Here is a 17216-nt window from a genome sequence, read left to right as displayed (position 1 = left end):
ACCATTGTACCTTCAGAAGAGCCTGGAAGAATTTGGCGGATGGACAATTCTTACACTGAACCAGTCCAGCAGCACAAATCTGGATTAAGAGTATGCTGTGAAATGTGGAATATCTGACAGGCTAAAGGTGATCCGCTCATGAACCTGATAATATGAAAACTGCCAGTGAGGAATATGACTTGTTTAACACCAGAAATGCATTTCGCTGTTCTGACAGCACCCTGCTAATCCACACATAATTCAGACCAACCTGAATAAAGAAACTTTCTATGAAGAAGGATACTGTGCAATATTATTTGCAACATACTGCTAACAGGCATCTCATCTGTCTTGACTTCTATAATTTTAGCATTTTAGCATGTGTTGGACTGAGTGCTTTAAGTGACTATGCTTACAATTCAACACTACAACATTAAGGAAGATTGGAGTGTGGGCCCAGAGGATGCTATTCAATACACTCATTCTGTCAGTTCAAAACTTTTGGCTGAGTAACAGGACTTCTCCTCTGCCTGTACACCCCTGTGTGCCTCCTAAACCTGTTCTGGGTTTTCTCCCAACCTTCTGGAGCAGGCATAGGCAAACTGTTTTGGGACTACAACTCCCATCATCCGTGACCACTGGTCCTGTTAGCTAGGGATGATGGGAGTTGTAGTCCCAAAACATCTGGAGGGCCGAGTTTGCCTATGCCTGTTCTGGAGCATAACTGGGTTGGGCAGAGAGTGGAGAGGGGAAAAGGTATTTTGCACAACAGAAAACCTTGCATAAACAGAATCAGCGCACCAAATTTTAACCAACAGTAATTCAAGTTGCTAATTTATGTTTAGTAATGCCTTCAGATAACTCAAGATTCACCAGGTTTTATCTGTCAAAAAGCAGACATACAGAGAAACCAGACCATCCTCAGTTTATTGATCACATGTTGCTGGTGTCCCGTCCCCCCCGCCCCGCCTGATAGCAGCCAGAAGGAACAAACCACAATCCCCAACTTAGCATTATGTTTGAACCAGGGCTTGAAGTTTGTTTCAGTCCCAAAACACTACAATCAGTAAAAGCCAAAAACAAGCCACAACCCCTGGTCGGGACATAACTCTAAGCCATAATTCATTGTGTACTTCCTCCTAGTGCAAGTGGAGAGGAGTGAAAGAACGCTATTAGGCACATTCATGGTAAACTATTACTGTAATGCTGGTCTCAGTAGAATGTGACTCAAGCAGACTTGGAAAATGCATAAAATTGGTGTTCTCTAAGGCATGTTGGGGAATGCACCTTCAGCACTGAAATAATTAAAGTTAGGTTTAATGAAAGGCAAATATATCTGAATTGTAGGATTGCAAAAAGTGTAAACATTAAAACATACCTTTAATATTAGTTCTTTTAACCAAAGATGCATCAGGCTAAAATCTAAAATTGAAGGTCACCAGAGACCAGATGCAATAGATAAAGGATTTAATCTATCCTGTACATACCCACATAGAAGTAAGTCCCATTGAACTCCTAGGAAAGTTGGCAAAGGACTGCAGATTTAGAGACAGACATTGTATCTCAGAGTGTTATAACTAAAATTGCACTTATGAAAAAAGCATGTGCTCACACACACACAAAAAGAGAAGTTGGTGATCAGGTGGAGGCTGCTTTTGTATTTCTTAATGCAAAAAGTTTTGCTCTAAGAACAGAACAACCACACTATGAAACAGCTTCATTTAATGCTGAACTTTAGTTTGGTATGGAATACAGTAGTTCTCAGAGCAGCTTCTGTTAAATTGGACATGGTCTGACAGGCAGCAGTATATAACCTGCCTTTCTAACCTAGTGGAATTCATTGAACCAAAGAGTACTGTCAAATAATTAAGACTACCCTTGTTAAATTATTGCAATTTAGTATGTAAATCCTGCTTAAGGCCCAATTCACTATATAAACTACTCTCAGAACTAAATGTAACAAATATTAAAACAGCAATGCTAAAAAAGCTGTACCTTTTGAAGACTGCCTCATTAGTCCCTTCTGATTCTTTCTGAAGTTTTGCCAGAAATACCTATTCTTCTTTTTCCAATCTGCTTTACCTAAAGGGGAACACAATATACATTAGAGGTTTAAATATGTATACATTTTCAAAGGAAACCCATTCCCTCATCCTGTTTTGGTTATTTTTGGGCGTGTTTTTAATTTTCAATTCACACTTGGAAAGAATGCCATAAATAGCTGCCATAAGCAATCATTATTTAGGAAAAGGAAGGATGTAGACCATTTGCAATAAGCAACCAAAAGATACTATGCCAGATGAAAATGAACACACATTTTTAAATGTTCATTTTAACTAACAATATAGATCATACTGAACTTTTATTTTTAGTTCACCTAAAAAACCTCCAAAGTTAAAAGCTACCTAAAAGTTAATATGAAAATGCAATTTCAATCTATTTGTGTAATCTAAAAGTGCTTCATGACCATTACTCATATTTCTACTTCAAGCAGGTTTCCTAGTTATTTTATTTTGCACTTGAGTGCAAAAATAAGATCTATAAATAAATGATAAATAACAGCTATCCCTATTTAAAGCAAACATTGAGATGCAAGTGAATTAAATAAATTGTACCAGAAGGTTGCAATACATTTGTTTTCTTTATTTTTTTTTTTTATAAGAATTTATTGACCTTTTTCTTATAACAACATATACCCACACCCACACCTACAATTAAACAAATACAAAACAAATACATTGATAAAACAAATACAAACAGTGTCAAGTTTTCTTGTTGCATCTTTTCTTTAAAAAGAAAATTTCTATTTCCATATCTTGACCATTGACTTCCCCTGCCCTTTCTCCTTCGAGTTCATATCCTTAATCTATTTTATAACCATTTCTCCTGAAATTCAAATTCAATTATATAGTTACACACAATTATATATTCAACATTTAACTAACAATGCATCATCGTAGTAATATCTCATCATAATTCTTCTTCCATTGAAATCTTCACCAATCATTTATATCATATCTATCTCTTCTATCCTTTAAACTGCTGCTAATAACATAGTAACTCAAAATATCTCCTTTCATATTCAAACAAAAAATAAAACAGAAAGATTGTTGACAGTATTCACCCTCCGATTTCAAAATTCCATGACAGGCTACTTCAAATTTTACTTAGTGTTTCACCCCACACCCCCTCTGTCCATTATTCTTCTCCTGGTGGCCTCAACACTGAATTTCCCTGTGGCTTCCCTCTCCAAGCGTCCACAGATCCAGGCACAGTCCAAAACTCTCCTTGCCACGAGCTCCAGGATGTCCATCTCGTCGTCTCTCAGCTTCTCCGGTTCTTTGTAGCATTCCTTTTCTTCTTGTAAAAACCATAATTCTCTGTCCCTGGCCCCCGAGCTCACACCTCGGGGACTGGATATAACAAATCTTACCGTCGCCTTGGGACTGCCACCCCCAAAAGGCGAGTTTCTTCTCCGAAGTAGCTCACTCATTTCTCTCCATCTTCCCAGACACCCTCTCAGCTCTTTGGCAAGACTTTCTTCCAAAGTGTTAAAAGTTTTAAAAGCCTCCTCTGTGGGCAATTGGTTCTCTTTCAGACCCCCACACAAGACTTTGACTTTCCTGTACAGCAGTTCCACCTTCAAAGCAGTGAGCCTCTGTTCGTCCGTTAGTCCAGAGTTCAGTACCAGTTCAAGGACGAAGCCCAGCATACTGGTAGAGGGGGAGGAAGTGGGTATCAAATTTCTACTCCTGCCTCTCTGTTCATCGCCATTTTCCTAAACTGGAGCGCAGATACCGCAACTTTAAATGGAGATATTTTCCACTAATTTACTTCCCAAGAAAAAAGTTTGCCAGTCTCATGTATCAATTTTAAGCACATTGTAGCAGTCCTGTAGCAGCAGTTGCTCAAATTGGTTAGCTTCTTTAACTCGAAGGGAAGAAGGCAGGCTGCCTTTCTCCTTCCCCCCGGATCGTTCCAAAAGCTCGATTTCTGGTCAAATTAGTTACTCACGACCACCGGGTTCCTTTGGCTCCATTCTTCAAAGGTAGAACTAAGACGCTCACCGCGGGCTTTGTCGCCGCATTTGCATCCCGGTTGGGGCATATCCCCGTAAGCCCGGCTCCGTTGTCCCTTCACCCCCACTCCCCCTTTACAGGGGGGGCAAGGGAAGGGTTCGGAGCCTCCGTGGGCGCAGCCGGGGAGCCCAGGGTGCGGGACGCTCTTCCCGCACCCCAACCGGAGCCCCGCTTTGCGGTTGCGGGGCTCCTAACCCCCGGGATGGATCGGGCGCCTCGCAGCCGAAGCAGCCCCGACCACCCGCTATGGCGTCGCCAGCCGGAAGTCCGCAATACATTTGTTTTCTTTAAGGGAGGAGGAAAAGCATGGCTGTACCGCTCTCCTGGACAAAATGACTTCAGTGATTAACAAAAACTATCCCACACCTCTGTCTACCTATATAACACTTATAAAATGCATAATGAAGCACTGTTCTAAAGGAATAACCCTCAAAGATGAGAAGGAAGTTGAAAAACCTCCCCCTTTTCCCCACAAGCAGGTAGCAAAACATGTGACATTACTGCAAGAGACTTGAAACAGCGAGGTAGATCAACACTGTGGATGGTATGCAAAAAGCAAGGCATGGGAAAGGTGTGGAGAAAGGACCAAATAAAGATGAAGTATACTGACCGACAGCACTTTCTTCAGAACTTGATTTATGAAGGGAGAACCTAAAACACAAAACAGAAACAGAATGATTGTGGCAAACGTCTGACGTGCCTTGGGAGTTGTCTGCAGGGCTGGATGCCTTAAGCAAAGGACAAAATGCACCATCTCCCCCCGCCCCTTCCATGTACAGAAGCTGACCAGACCGACAGTTGAATCTTACTTCCACACTGGCAACAGGCCAGTGTCCTCCACCACTGTAGCTTTAGGGCAGCAGGCTAACTTAGGGGGGCACAGGACAGGCTGCACAGCACACAAAGCTCTGTCTCCCAACAGAGGGGAAATGGGGTGGGGGTGGGGGTGGGGGCAGCTGGGGAAGGGCAAGGACACACAGCATTTGCTGTCCAGGGCAGTCGCCTCACTCTGCCTCATGGTAGGACCAGCCCTGGTTATCTGGCTCACAGTAAATCAGGATCATCAAATGCCCTCTCCCTGCTCCTTTTCTTATGAATGCACACTGAAGCCAGCAAGAGAAACTGTATCTCAGCACCAGCCACACGTATAAACAATGGCATTAGCTCAGCTCCAGCCTGAATGCTCTGAAACAAGCTTCTTGTGACTGATGCAGAAAAATATGTATGGAGAACAAAAGAGTTAAAGTTACAGGGTCAAAGGGGGAAATGTGCCAAAGAATGTCCTCTCCTCTCCTCCTCCCTCCCCAGGCTGTCAACATAGAAAATTAATACAACACTTCTACCATGTGGAAATATATTCTATGCTAAATATATTCTATGCTGTGCATCTAACTCTGCCTTTCGACTACTGTGGCAAACTGTAGCATTCTTTAATGCAAAAAAAAAAAAAATCATCACTTTTGTGGGCTGGCAGTTTACCATATATGAAAATAAATAGCATTAAAATTAGAAATAGAAATAATGGTAATGACACTAATAATGATTACTTTCTTCAAGTTTATACCTGGCTGCAAAATGATTTATTATTGCTACCAAGCTTGGAGGAAAAAATTTGAAGTCTATATTCCAAAGTAATATATATATCTTCAGAAAACAAGATGAACATTTTACTTCGAGTGTGCTTCAAAGCTTAACTACACAGATAGGCAAACACGCAGTTTGCCTTTGCAAACCCATCTGATCTGCACTTTCTAGGATTAGCAGTAGAGGGCACTGCAGTGTTTTTGATCAACAAAAACTCCGAGAAAAAACCAAACTGTATTTTGTTTTAGACCAGTGCACACTGTAAATGATCCAAGTGATTAGAGGCCAACAGTTTATAAGCATGAAAAACATAATCATCAATTTGCAGGGACATCATGAAAGGGGAAACGATAGCATGAAGTTTAATTTTGATTCAGTAAATTCACCCAACCAAAGGCAGTAACAGCAGTGTTTTGGATATGGCAAATCATCTTTCTTCCTCAGTCTGATTAGAAATTTAATCCGAGCCAGCCAGCCAACTGATGCAACCAAATTCCAGATCTGGGCTGCACCAGGTGCATGCTGGAAGGAGGCCATTGCTAGTTTCCTTACTGATGCAGTTTACACACGGGACAGCTTGTAAAAAGAAAATTAATGGCTTGGGTGGGTTCACAGCACTAGCAGCCAAGTGCTTGATTGTTAGGAAGGAGCTCAAACAAACAGGCACAGAAGAAAATATATAGCAGCCTTTAGATAGGCCCTTAGGGGCACAAAAAAATATTTAGGAGTGTAAGTATGGTATATTTATAAAACTCGGGGTTTTTGTGAACATTCATGTACTTTAATTTCCTATCTGGTCCTGCAAATGTTGTTCCACATCAACAAGTTTGTGCTTTCACCCTACATCCCAGACTGCTCCTCTCTGGGGTTATTTTACTTTTGATCATGAGAGATGTACAGGCATCACCCTAGAGAATGCATCTCACCTGGCACCCCACCCCGCTCTTCAGGGTCACTATCAGTAATATAAAAACCTTAATTTCCAGCTTTTCAGGTTATGCAGGTGCATTCATAACCACATAAACAAGCTATTAAAACAATAAAAATGGTGCCACAGACAGGGGAAACAGGAAAGGAAAGGACAGCCACAAAGAAGAAGAAGAGTTTGGATTTGATATCCCGCTTTTCACTACCCGAAGGAGTCTCAAAGCGACTAACATTTTCCTTTCCCTTCCTCCCCCACAACAAACACTCTGTGAGGTGAGTGGGGCTGAGAGACTTCAAAGAAGTGTGACTAGCCCAAGGTCACCCAGCAGCTGCATGTGGAGGAGCGGAGACGCGAACCCGGTTCCCCAGATAACGAGTCTACCGCTCTTAACCACTACACCACACTGGCTCTCATGCATCATGCTACTTGATATTTACTACAGCATCATGCTACTTGATATTTACTACAGCAACTACACAATACCTATAGGAATCCCCACTATCCTTTAAAAAAATGGTATTAGAACACTTTGCAGGAATTATACTGAATTTTTATCCCATAATACCGCAAAGTACAGAAAAGAGGATACTTCTGTCACTAAAAGCATACTATGATTTAAAATATACAACTTATATATTAATATGGGGGTCCATTGGCCTTTTGATACAATGGGGGGGTGGAAGTCTGGGAAAGCGCGTAGAAAGCAGACAGAAGTTTGTTCAGCCGCTAGAAAATATATTGGCTTTTAACCATTTAAAGCAGGGATGGAGAATCTGTAGCTCTTCAGGTGTTGTTGGTTTCCAACTCCCATCATCCTTGACCACTGCTCATGCCCTGATTTAAAGAGTTTCATGAGAGGCAGAATTTAACTGCATGTAAATACTATGTTCAACCTTAGATGGCTTTGTAAAAAAAAAAAAAAGGCTTAAAACCAGTCTATGGAAGATAAGCCTATTAACACCCATGGCAGATAAATGGAACCTCCACGTTCAGTACATCTCTGAATACTGGTTACTATTTAAAGTGAGAACATTTCTCATACACCATACCAGATGTATATATAGCCTACTGTAATTATCAGATGTACTTATAACAACCTATGTTTTTATTATAATGTCCATATTGAAGATTTGGGCGGGAGCACCAGCACCAGCTTTAAGGGACCCAGGTTCTTTCAGTCCCTCCAAGAAAATATCCCCCCCCCCATGTTAAGGACAATCAGGGGCGGATTTCATAGGTGCCTACTCTAGGGGGCTCTGGTCCATTGCACCCCCCCAAAAAAAATTCTTCTTGGGGAAGAGCCCAGACCCCATGTTTTGTCGCACTCAGCTTCCTGCCACACAGGAGAAAGGTGAGGGTAAGCGGCCCTGGACCAGTGTAGGAGGAGGGGGCCAAGCATCAGGGAGGAGGACCATTGAAACTGTGCCACCACCATGTTCAGCTCCGCCTCTGGCTCCTCTTGGCATCACATGTGCAGCACCATCAGCCTTCCCAATCTTCTGCTCAAATTGGTGCTTATGGATGGGGGGAAATGATCATAGCTACCTAAAGGCACTTAATCAGCTTGTGGCAAGGCAAGATCAGAACCTGGGACTTTTGGGTTAACAGCTCAGTGTCTTAGCTACTACACTACACCAGCTCCCTTCATTGTTTCTAAAAAGCCCACTGGTAGCTGCTAGAAAGCAAAATATGAATTTTCCTATCTAGAAGGCATGTACCAGTTGTATATTTCTCCAATTCCTTTTCACAGTTGTATACAGCAATGTTTGCTGGAGGTGGGGGAAAGCACCTTCGACTTTGCATTCTATAAAGTATTTTGCCTTCAAGTCTTGCCCAAGGTGTGAATGATTAATTATTACTTTCCTTAAATATGTGGGATGAGGAATTTATGGCACTTGAAAATGGTCTCATTGTTTGATTTGACAATTATGCTGCTCTGACTGTGTTGAACCTGCAGCTTCTCTATGAACACACACCAGACATAATTTGTGTTCTTCCATTCATGGACTGACAACTTGCTCTGAAACTTAATGATGCGGTGACACTTGGCAGAAGTTTCGGCACTGCATGTCTGAAAAGCAGCCAAATGCCATTACTCCATGGCTTTGGCCCTTTGGTTTTGCTATGCTCTGATGTACAGCTTCATTAGCAGACTTCCCAATGAAATGCACTCCGACGCACATAGTAAAAGGGGTCTACAGATACCGGCTCATGTAAGGAAGAAAGGCATAGAATAGATGGCCAATTACAGACCATGATAAGGAGATCTGCTTACTACCAGATTCTAGCTCTGGTGTGAAATTAAAGGCATAAAAAATGTTCATAACTTTAATCTCATGCTTTAATGTCAACATTATTTCTAGGTCCATGCCCCAAAACTTGGTAAGTGAAAGAGGAGATGTTGAAAGAAAGATGCAGCAGGTTCTTTGGAAATGGCAAACATATGAAATTTTTGCAAAGCCTCACTTTTAGGCCACAGAGAACACTCCAGCAAAGGTGGTCTTGTCTAGTTATGGTCAAACAAATGGTCGAACTGAATGAGAAAAAAGAATGGGTGTTAGTCAACAGGTCTGGCGCATAAGCACCGAGAATGTGGAACACTCCAGTACGAACAATTTTACACGTAATTGATTTTCACCTACCTACCTACCTACCTACGTACCCTTCCTTCCTTCCTTCCTTCCATCCATCCCTCCACCCCTATTCTTCTGGATACTCCTAAGTGACTTTTTGGGTTGCCCAAAATGATCCTCCATTGGGTTGTGGTGGTAGATGCCACACACCTCACTGCTACAGTCACCCATTTCCAATCTTCATAACTTCTTTGTCAAAAGTCTGGTGATCCTGGCAGTGGGGTGCACTCCACAGACTGAGTGCATTGCACACAGATAAAAGGGAAAGCTACTTCCGGTATAAACACTGTTTTCTGGCTCTCCTTCCAGTGAGTTAGTAAAGCTTTAACTTCATCAGACCTGCCCGCGTTCTAGTCTGTGTCAGGCATCTGTGGGGTTTATTTTGCATACGCAGTGGCTGACTTTACAAGGAACGGAGTCCATTTGTGACCTGAAATATAAAATAGCCTTGTGCTTCTGCAATATGCAGAACAGTAAATGGAAACAAACACCACCATGTGTGCTGCTTTTATGAACATGCTGTTTAGATCTGAAAGGTCATTGTGGTTTTTTTCCAGCAACACAAAGAAAAACCGAGAATAAGATTATCCTGATTGGTTTTTATTTTGCTATTAAGAATCATAAATACAGATGTGCTCTAAAATATACCCAGATCTCATTTATTGAATGCAAATAGCACAGGTGCATAATGTGGTCCTAAAAATTAGACAGCTACAAAAAACCGCCCATAAACCGATTATACTCTCTTCTCCCTTCCCAGCATCTATTTACAAAGCAAATGAAACAGATAGCCTGGTATAAAGTTATTGCTTATATTTGGAGCACAAAATACACCAATACAAAAGCCTTTTGCTTCCTTCCTTTGAAGGCGGTTTGTTTATCTGCCTGCTTTACACAATGCCTAGTGACTAAACTACTGTGAAAACTGACACCTTTATGAGAGGAGCTGACTGACTTCAAGATAATTTATTTAAGGGGGGATGACATTGTGAGGAAAATGGGTCTTTAGTCCAATAAAGATTTGCATGGACCTGAAGGGAAATGCAAGTCTGAGGGGCTCTGACCCTGCTAGCATCAGTGTGAGAAACATGGAAAGCAGAGAGGTTCCATTCAATTATCTTGTCATTAGGTCTCCATAGCAATGGCTCTTTCAGCAGGTCAAAACTTTCTCAGCAGTTACAAACATGGCACTGCCTTTGTGTTGTTTTGTTCCCCCCTATGTAGGCAACGGGGCGCGGGTGGCACTGTGGGTTAAACCACAGAGCCTAGGGCTTGCTGATCAGAAGGTTGGCGGTTCGAATCCCCATGACGGGGTGAGCTCCCATTGCTCGGTCCCTGCTCCTGCGAACCTAGAAGTTCAAAAGCATGTCAAAGTGCAAGTAGATAAATAGGTACCGCTCTGGTGGGAAGGTAAACAGTGTTTTCGTGTGCTGCTCTGGTTCGCCAGAAGCGGCTTAGTCATGCTGGCCACATGACCTGGAAGCTGTACACCGGCTCCCTTGGCCAATAATGCGAGATGAGCGCCGCAACTCCAGAGTCGGACACAACTGGACCTAATGGTCAGGGGTCCCTTTACCTTATGTAGGCAACAGAGAGGTAGCCATGTTGACTGTGCTTACTTTACAGTGGAAGCAGGTTGCATCAGTTGACTGCATCCTTGATCATGAATAAGATCACGGAAGCTGGCTTCTAGGATGGTATCTATATTGTATCCATAAGTCTCTAGTCCAAAACAGAAAACATAGGGGAAAACCCCTTCACTGGCATGACAATAGGCAGGAACAGAACAGGATTTTTCTCTTTGTCTCCTTCAAGCCATATATGAAAAGCTGGAAGAGCCATTAAAAAAAAGCAACAACTAGGTAGGCCTTATAGGAATTTACCAAATTCTGAAGAAAAACTAGGTCCAAAGCAGATATCAGGCACACCAATAGAGGAAGATCAATATGTTCTATCATTCTTGAGCTGAGTGGAGGCTGACAAAGATCTCCATCTCATTCAGTTCAGAAAGATATCCTAGAAGCTCTGGGCATTACAAAAGAAATTGTCCCAAGAGATCATGTTCAGAAAGTTGTGCTGAAGCTGAATGAAAGGAAGCAGTTTACAACCCACTTCGTAATTCCAAACATCCTCCATTACGATCTCACCTCCAAGAACTGCGTTATGAGAACCAAAATTGAGATAATCTCCCAAAGGAACTTCCATACTTCAGAAAGTATTTGTAGCAAAGTTGAGCCCACTCTGAGAAGATAAATCTGAAGCACCCATAGAAAGATGAGCAGTGGGAAATATCACCCTCAGCTGCACCTGAAGGCCTTCTATTCCCCCATCCCTGAGGGGGGTGCTGGCAATTCATGGCAATTCTCTATGCTTAGACTGGGCAAGCACTGTATGACTCAGAGAACAGGAAGACGATCAGTGCTTTTTGCCCATATTTCTGTTCCACCTCTGGCAGAATTACGTACCACCAATCACGTGGGACACTGAGAGAGAACTACCGGTACACTAATGTGAAGAGTGCAGCAACATCTAGATCTAGTTACTCACACCTGGAACTGCTGCATTTTTTCCTCTTTCTGTAAAACCTTTGGTTCTTGAGTCGCCAGATGCCAGACCCAGGCAAGGATCTCTAGGTGGAGCCATGCACTCTCCACCAGAGCTCAAGAGCTGATGGAGACTTGAGGCCTGGGGTTGGGAGGTTACTCACTTCTGCCATCTGTCCCTCCAGTGATGATGGGCAATGTATCCAATGACCGGCAGAGTTAATTGTGGCTTTGAGAACACTGACTCATTCTAGTGATGGAACTAGTACTGCCTGACCCTGTTCAATCTCCCTGCTTGAAATCAAAGGGCAGAGCACTACTTCGGAATTTTCTTGGCCAGCTGAGACCTACCTCCAGATTACGGAGGTGAGCTTCTTTTCGGCAAAGGTTGCCGGAAGGCCAGGGATGAAAAAGGAAGGAATAAAATCTCAGCAGCCTTCTTGCTCCAAAACATCTAGAAAGCTCTAGGTTGGAGAATGCTGAACTATCTGTTAATACATGAAGAACACCAGGAAACGTGTAAAAAGAGAGGCCAGTAAACAGTAGATTCTAAAGCTGAGGGAGGCACACACAAAAGCAGATTTGGTGTCTGAAAATATACAGGCAGAAAGACCGGCTTGGCACAAGGTACACAGCCCATCACCATCTACAAATGAGTTTGGGTCATGACAAACAGCATTAACTCGCAGCAACAAGCTCTACATTCTTCTGAAAGGAGGCTTTCGTTTCTCTGAGAACAATTGCCAGGAAACATTCCTTCAGCTGCTCAGAGGCACATTGGTCTGGCTTGTCACATGTCACAAGCACTGTTTGGCTGGTTTCTCACTCCCATTGTGAATGTTATTGTGGGAGTTTCCTGCCCTACTTCTCTCAGGGAAATTATTTGCAAGCAGCATGAATAATTTGGCCACCAATGAAATTTAGCTTCAAACATAACACTCCATCTCTTCACTCTCCCCCCCCCCCACACACCATTTTGCTTTGGAACAAGGTTAACTAAGTCTGAGAGAGACTGCTCTCCCTTCCCCTCTTTAATCTAGTTTATAGCAGTTAACAAAGCCAAGAGGAAGCATTCATTCCGTAGATTAAAAGCCAACTTTCATACCAGAGTTTTCCTTTTTCCTTGCTTTGGCCTTTGGCCTTTCTTTGCTTTGCAGTTCTCATCACTGTCGTTATTCTGGCTTATTACAGATGAGCTCATAGTAAAATGTCATAGTTAATTTGGTTGCTGTGACAATCTGCTAGAATCAAACATGACAGTACTTAAACCACTCAACTGATAATATCACCCAGAGTACTGATTCAGCATCCTTCTAGATTAGGACTGCAGTCTGGACATTAACCACAATAAGATCAACAGTCTTATCTTTAGAATTCTGGGAAGTCCATTGTTTAAATCAGGTGAGCTGTACACATGAGTATTGATAGAGAAACTGCATATAAATGTTAGAATGATTTGGAGATCTATACTGGGACCAGTGTGAGAAACTTAGAGATATGAAAGCTAGGAGCTAAATGGCACTTTAAACCTAGGTTGTGGGTGCTGCAATGGAGTGTCTAGGTCCACTTTTTAAATAACAAGAATATAAAGCTAAAAATGAATGAACTGCATCTAAAATCTTATATTCGCTTTTCACATGGTCTAGCCCTCATCTGAAGACTGCAAAAATCAAAGCCATACTTCCCCTGCCCACCCCCTCTAATGTTCTTATGAGGGTCACTTCTCCAGTCCTCAGAGAGTGGCTGGAAATGGGGAGGCAGAAAAGGGTTCTCCTTTTGTTCCAGCAGTGGCAGTTTTAATCTAAAAATTTAGGTGCAGTACTGCTCTCAGAGCTCAGAAACTGCTTGTATTAATGAAATTCCCTGTCACAAAATGCGCCTAGAACAATGGGATTTTCGAACGCTGACTGGGACCCATAGAAATTTGGCTGAGGATAGGAAATGCTTCTGTACATATCCATAGCGTTTGCTAATTTTCCTTTCCAACTGCCTCCTGCTGCATATAATTTTGGAGAGTAATGAAAGGGGCAACTTTTTGAAGTGAAAAGATCTGATGTGGTATCATAGGTGGGGGAACAAAAATTGACTGGGTATACATATGCAGCAACCACACATTGCCCCATTGGATTAGATTAGATCTCAAGTTGCAGTACAGCTTTGGGGTTTGTTAAAAATTGCATCCAAGACAATAAACTTTAAAAAACAATGTGAATGATTCCTCTACAATGGGAAGCATATAGCCTGCTTGCTGAGACACACAGTCATTTAAATTAGCAAGTATACCAACTCTGTTGTACTATCTGCACTGACTCCTTTGTTAACAACATTGGAGCTAATACAAGAACCAAATTAGTTGCAGACACAAATCATAACAACATCAAACTCCTCCCTCTGGCTAGAGATCATATCACAGGGCATGCACTCAGGCTGAGTAGTTCATCATGAGATGCACACAAGACCAGCGCACAGCATGATGATTTTACACTTGCAAAACAGCTGCAGCAGTGAGCACATCTCACAGCTGCTGAAGACACAGAAGCTCCCATGGTCTGAAATGCAAAGCTGCTCAAAAATGTCACACTGTTCAGAGTGCACAGACACCATTCATAACCATGCCGCTCTGCAACATCCCAAACGGGACAAATCGGTCAAAATTACCCCTGGACTATGGAGCAAAGTGTCTCTAATAAATTTATAATAAATTTGGCAGAAAGAACTTTGGTGTATCTTGATAGATAAGGAAACATGGGTGTCAAAGTTCAGTTTGCAATTATATCACAAAACTTCCCTGGTTTAACAGTTTCTGTTATACTGACAGAGTTGGGTTCAGAGAGTGATTAAACACCCGGTGTATGCCGTGCAAATTCACATTCTGGTGACAGTTGTATTTTAATTAACTAAATGGGTCTCCTGAATGCCCCAAGAAGATCAAAAGAAAGCAATTGCTTTGGCTTCCCTATTCTGCTGGTAATACTTTCAGTTTTAGAGGCTGCAGGAGGTAGCCTGCTTAGATCGGTTTATTTCGAATCAAACAAAAATGTATTCCCAAAAGTGGGGGGGAATGCACTGTCCTCTTCCCCTGCTAAAAAACAGGATGAAAGACAGGATGCAGAAGGTTTGGCTTGGTTTGACCTGGATTTCCTGCCAAATGCACAGTGATCACCAGATCTCTCCTCCTTTGCTTGAGTAAACAACTGCAGGAGAGCTGCTGTCACTTTCAAGATATCACAAGGGGGATCCCTTTGAAACAGAGTTACACTTGTAGTTGCAAGCAAAATTAATCAGTGTTCTGGGAAAGTTCTCCAATTTTCTTTCACAATGAAAAATGTACATCCTATTATGAATCTCACATTCATTAACAGCCATACTTACACAGAATATACAGAAAATAGATGCTGTTCCTTTTTATAAGGGACAGTTAGTACAGCAATGGAAGCTTGCATTATATGCTACAAACTTTTCTTTATTTCTGAAAGTTCCACCGTTTGATTCAGTCTGTATGCCTATTTAGTAACATTTTACAGTAGGCAGTTGAGTTTTCCCTTAGTCTAATGCCAAGTGTTATGGTAGCTTTTGTGGTATTTGCCTAGTAGAAATTGGACCAAGACCACCAACTCAGTTCTCACAGGCTTTGGACAGATGGTAACAGCCCTGAACTGGGGAGAATCTTCTATTTACTTGAAGGCTGGCATGGAGAAGTGCTACCTCCAAACAAAGAACATGAGAACCTGTTTTTAAATCACAATACTGTACACAAATGTGTCCAGAGCTCTCCCCCCGCCCCCATTTTTGGCAACATAACTACATACAAACATGCATGCTCACAAACACAAAACAGGTTCAAATAACCAACGTTCCAATCAGTCTTTAAGAATCTAAGGGCAGCTGAAATCTTTAAAGTTTGAAAAATGAACTTGGCAAAACACACCTGGGTCTCTAAATACCATTCATTGCCAATTCCCCAGGACAGTAAGCTACGGTACTTTAAAGCTACTGTGCACATACTGAACCCTTGGGTCTATAGACATCCTAAAAATTGCAGTGGTGATCCAGGATAAGCTATGCTTTTGAGGAAAATCCTTTTAAAGAATTTACTATGAAAGATTCAGACATTTAAAAGTGTGAAAATGAGTTGCATTCTTCTCACTAGTTTTACTTCAGCCTTGACAAATCTAGTGGAGCAGCTGGTAAAATATTCCACAGCGGTGACATGCTTTTAAACATATAAAAGAACTTTTTTTAATTTATTTTTTGCTGGCAAGAATCTTACAACATGCAGATGGCTCCTGGCGGTTGCACTTCTGCTAAAACATCGTGTTGGAAATTTCACATCACTCATTACCGTGACAAGAAAAGGGTATTTATTTCTAAACAAAATCCCACACATCAGAATGGGATAAATTGCTGGCTTCCTTCAACTATATAAGACTGCCTTGCTTTAGAAGCTGGCAAATGCATAGCCAAATCCTGATTATACATTACCTGGTGTATTATGACTGCTGCTGCCTCTAATTATGGTCACAACATACATATGAAAGCTATGGCTAGTGTGCACATTCAAGTCAAAGAAATGTGCTCCCCAAATTTCTTTGGCTCATTGGAAAGTTACACTAAACTACAATGGTACCTCAGGTTACATACACTTCAGGTTACATACTCCGCTAACCCAGAAATAACGCTTTAGGTTACGAACTTTGCTTCAGGATAAGAACAGAAATTGTGCTCTGGCGGCGCAGCAGCAGGAGGAGGTCCCATTAGTTAAAGTGGCGCTTCAGGTTAAGAACAGTTTCAGGATAAGAACGGAACTCCAGAACGAATTAAGTTCTTAACCCGAGGTACCACTGTACAGTGGGGACGTACAAGCAAACTAGACAATGGTTGTTTTTCTGTGTACTTTAACATGAATCTATCTTAAGTCATAGGGACACGGATGGCATTGTGGGTTAAACCACAGAGCCTAAGGCTTGCTGATCAGAAGGTTGGCAGTTCGAATCCCCGTGACGGGGTGAGCTCCCGTTGCTCAGTCCCAGCTCCTGCCCACCTAGCAGATTGAAAGCACGTCAAAGTGCAAGTATATAAGTAGGTACCGCTCTGGCGGGAAGGTAAATGGTGTTTCCGTGAGCTGCTCTGGTTCGCCAGAAGTGGCTTTATCATGCTGGCCACATGACCCGGAAGCTGTATGCCGGCTCCCTCGGCCATTAACAGGGGATGAGTGCCGCAACCGCAGAGTCGGACACAACTGGACCTAATAGTCAGGGGTCCCTTTACCTTTACCTTAAGTCATAAAACTGGAGAGTTGGAGAGGATCCCAAGGGTCATGTAATCCAGCTCTCTGCATAGAAAAGTTGTATGGTGTTGGATTGTTAACAGCAGAAGGGCATAAGACTGGTAAGAGAAACAACAGTGCAAAACCTTCCAATGACAATTTCTCTTCCAATAACTTTTTTCCTCAGTATTTTTGTGACAATGG

The 17216-nt window shown here is 42.2% G+C and overlaps 1 protein-coding gene across 4 annotated transcripts in view; it reads right to left on the bottom strand.

The window, feature by feature from the left end:
• Positions 1-17216, bottom strand: part of SASH1 (SAM and SH3 domain containing 1) — a 190668-nt gene that overhangs the window by 51206 nt on the left and 122246 nt on the right. For all 4 annotated transcript variants that reach the window (XM_033143957.1, XM_033143958.1, XM_033143956.1 and 1 more), the window contains exons 5-6: positions 4669-4709; positions 1975-2061 (exon numbers count right to left, since the gene is read on the bottom strand). In XM_033143957.1, coding sequence (XP_032999848.1) covers positions 1975-2061; positions 4669-4709 — 128 coding nt within the window. The remainder of the gene's footprint in view (positions 1-1974; positions 2062-4668; positions 4710-17216) is intronic.

The sequence above is a fragment of the Lacerta agilis genome, chromosome 3, assembly GCF_009819535.1.
Source record: "Lacerta agilis isolate rLacAgi1 chromosome 3, rLacAgi1.pri, whole genome shotgun sequence".
Lineage (NCBI taxonomy): Eukaryota > Metazoa > Chordata > Lepidosauria > Squamata > Lacertidae > Lacerta > Lacerta agilis.
The sequence above is the reverse complement of the archived record's forward strand: the minus strand, read 5'-3'. Positions and strand labels throughout refer to the sequence as shown.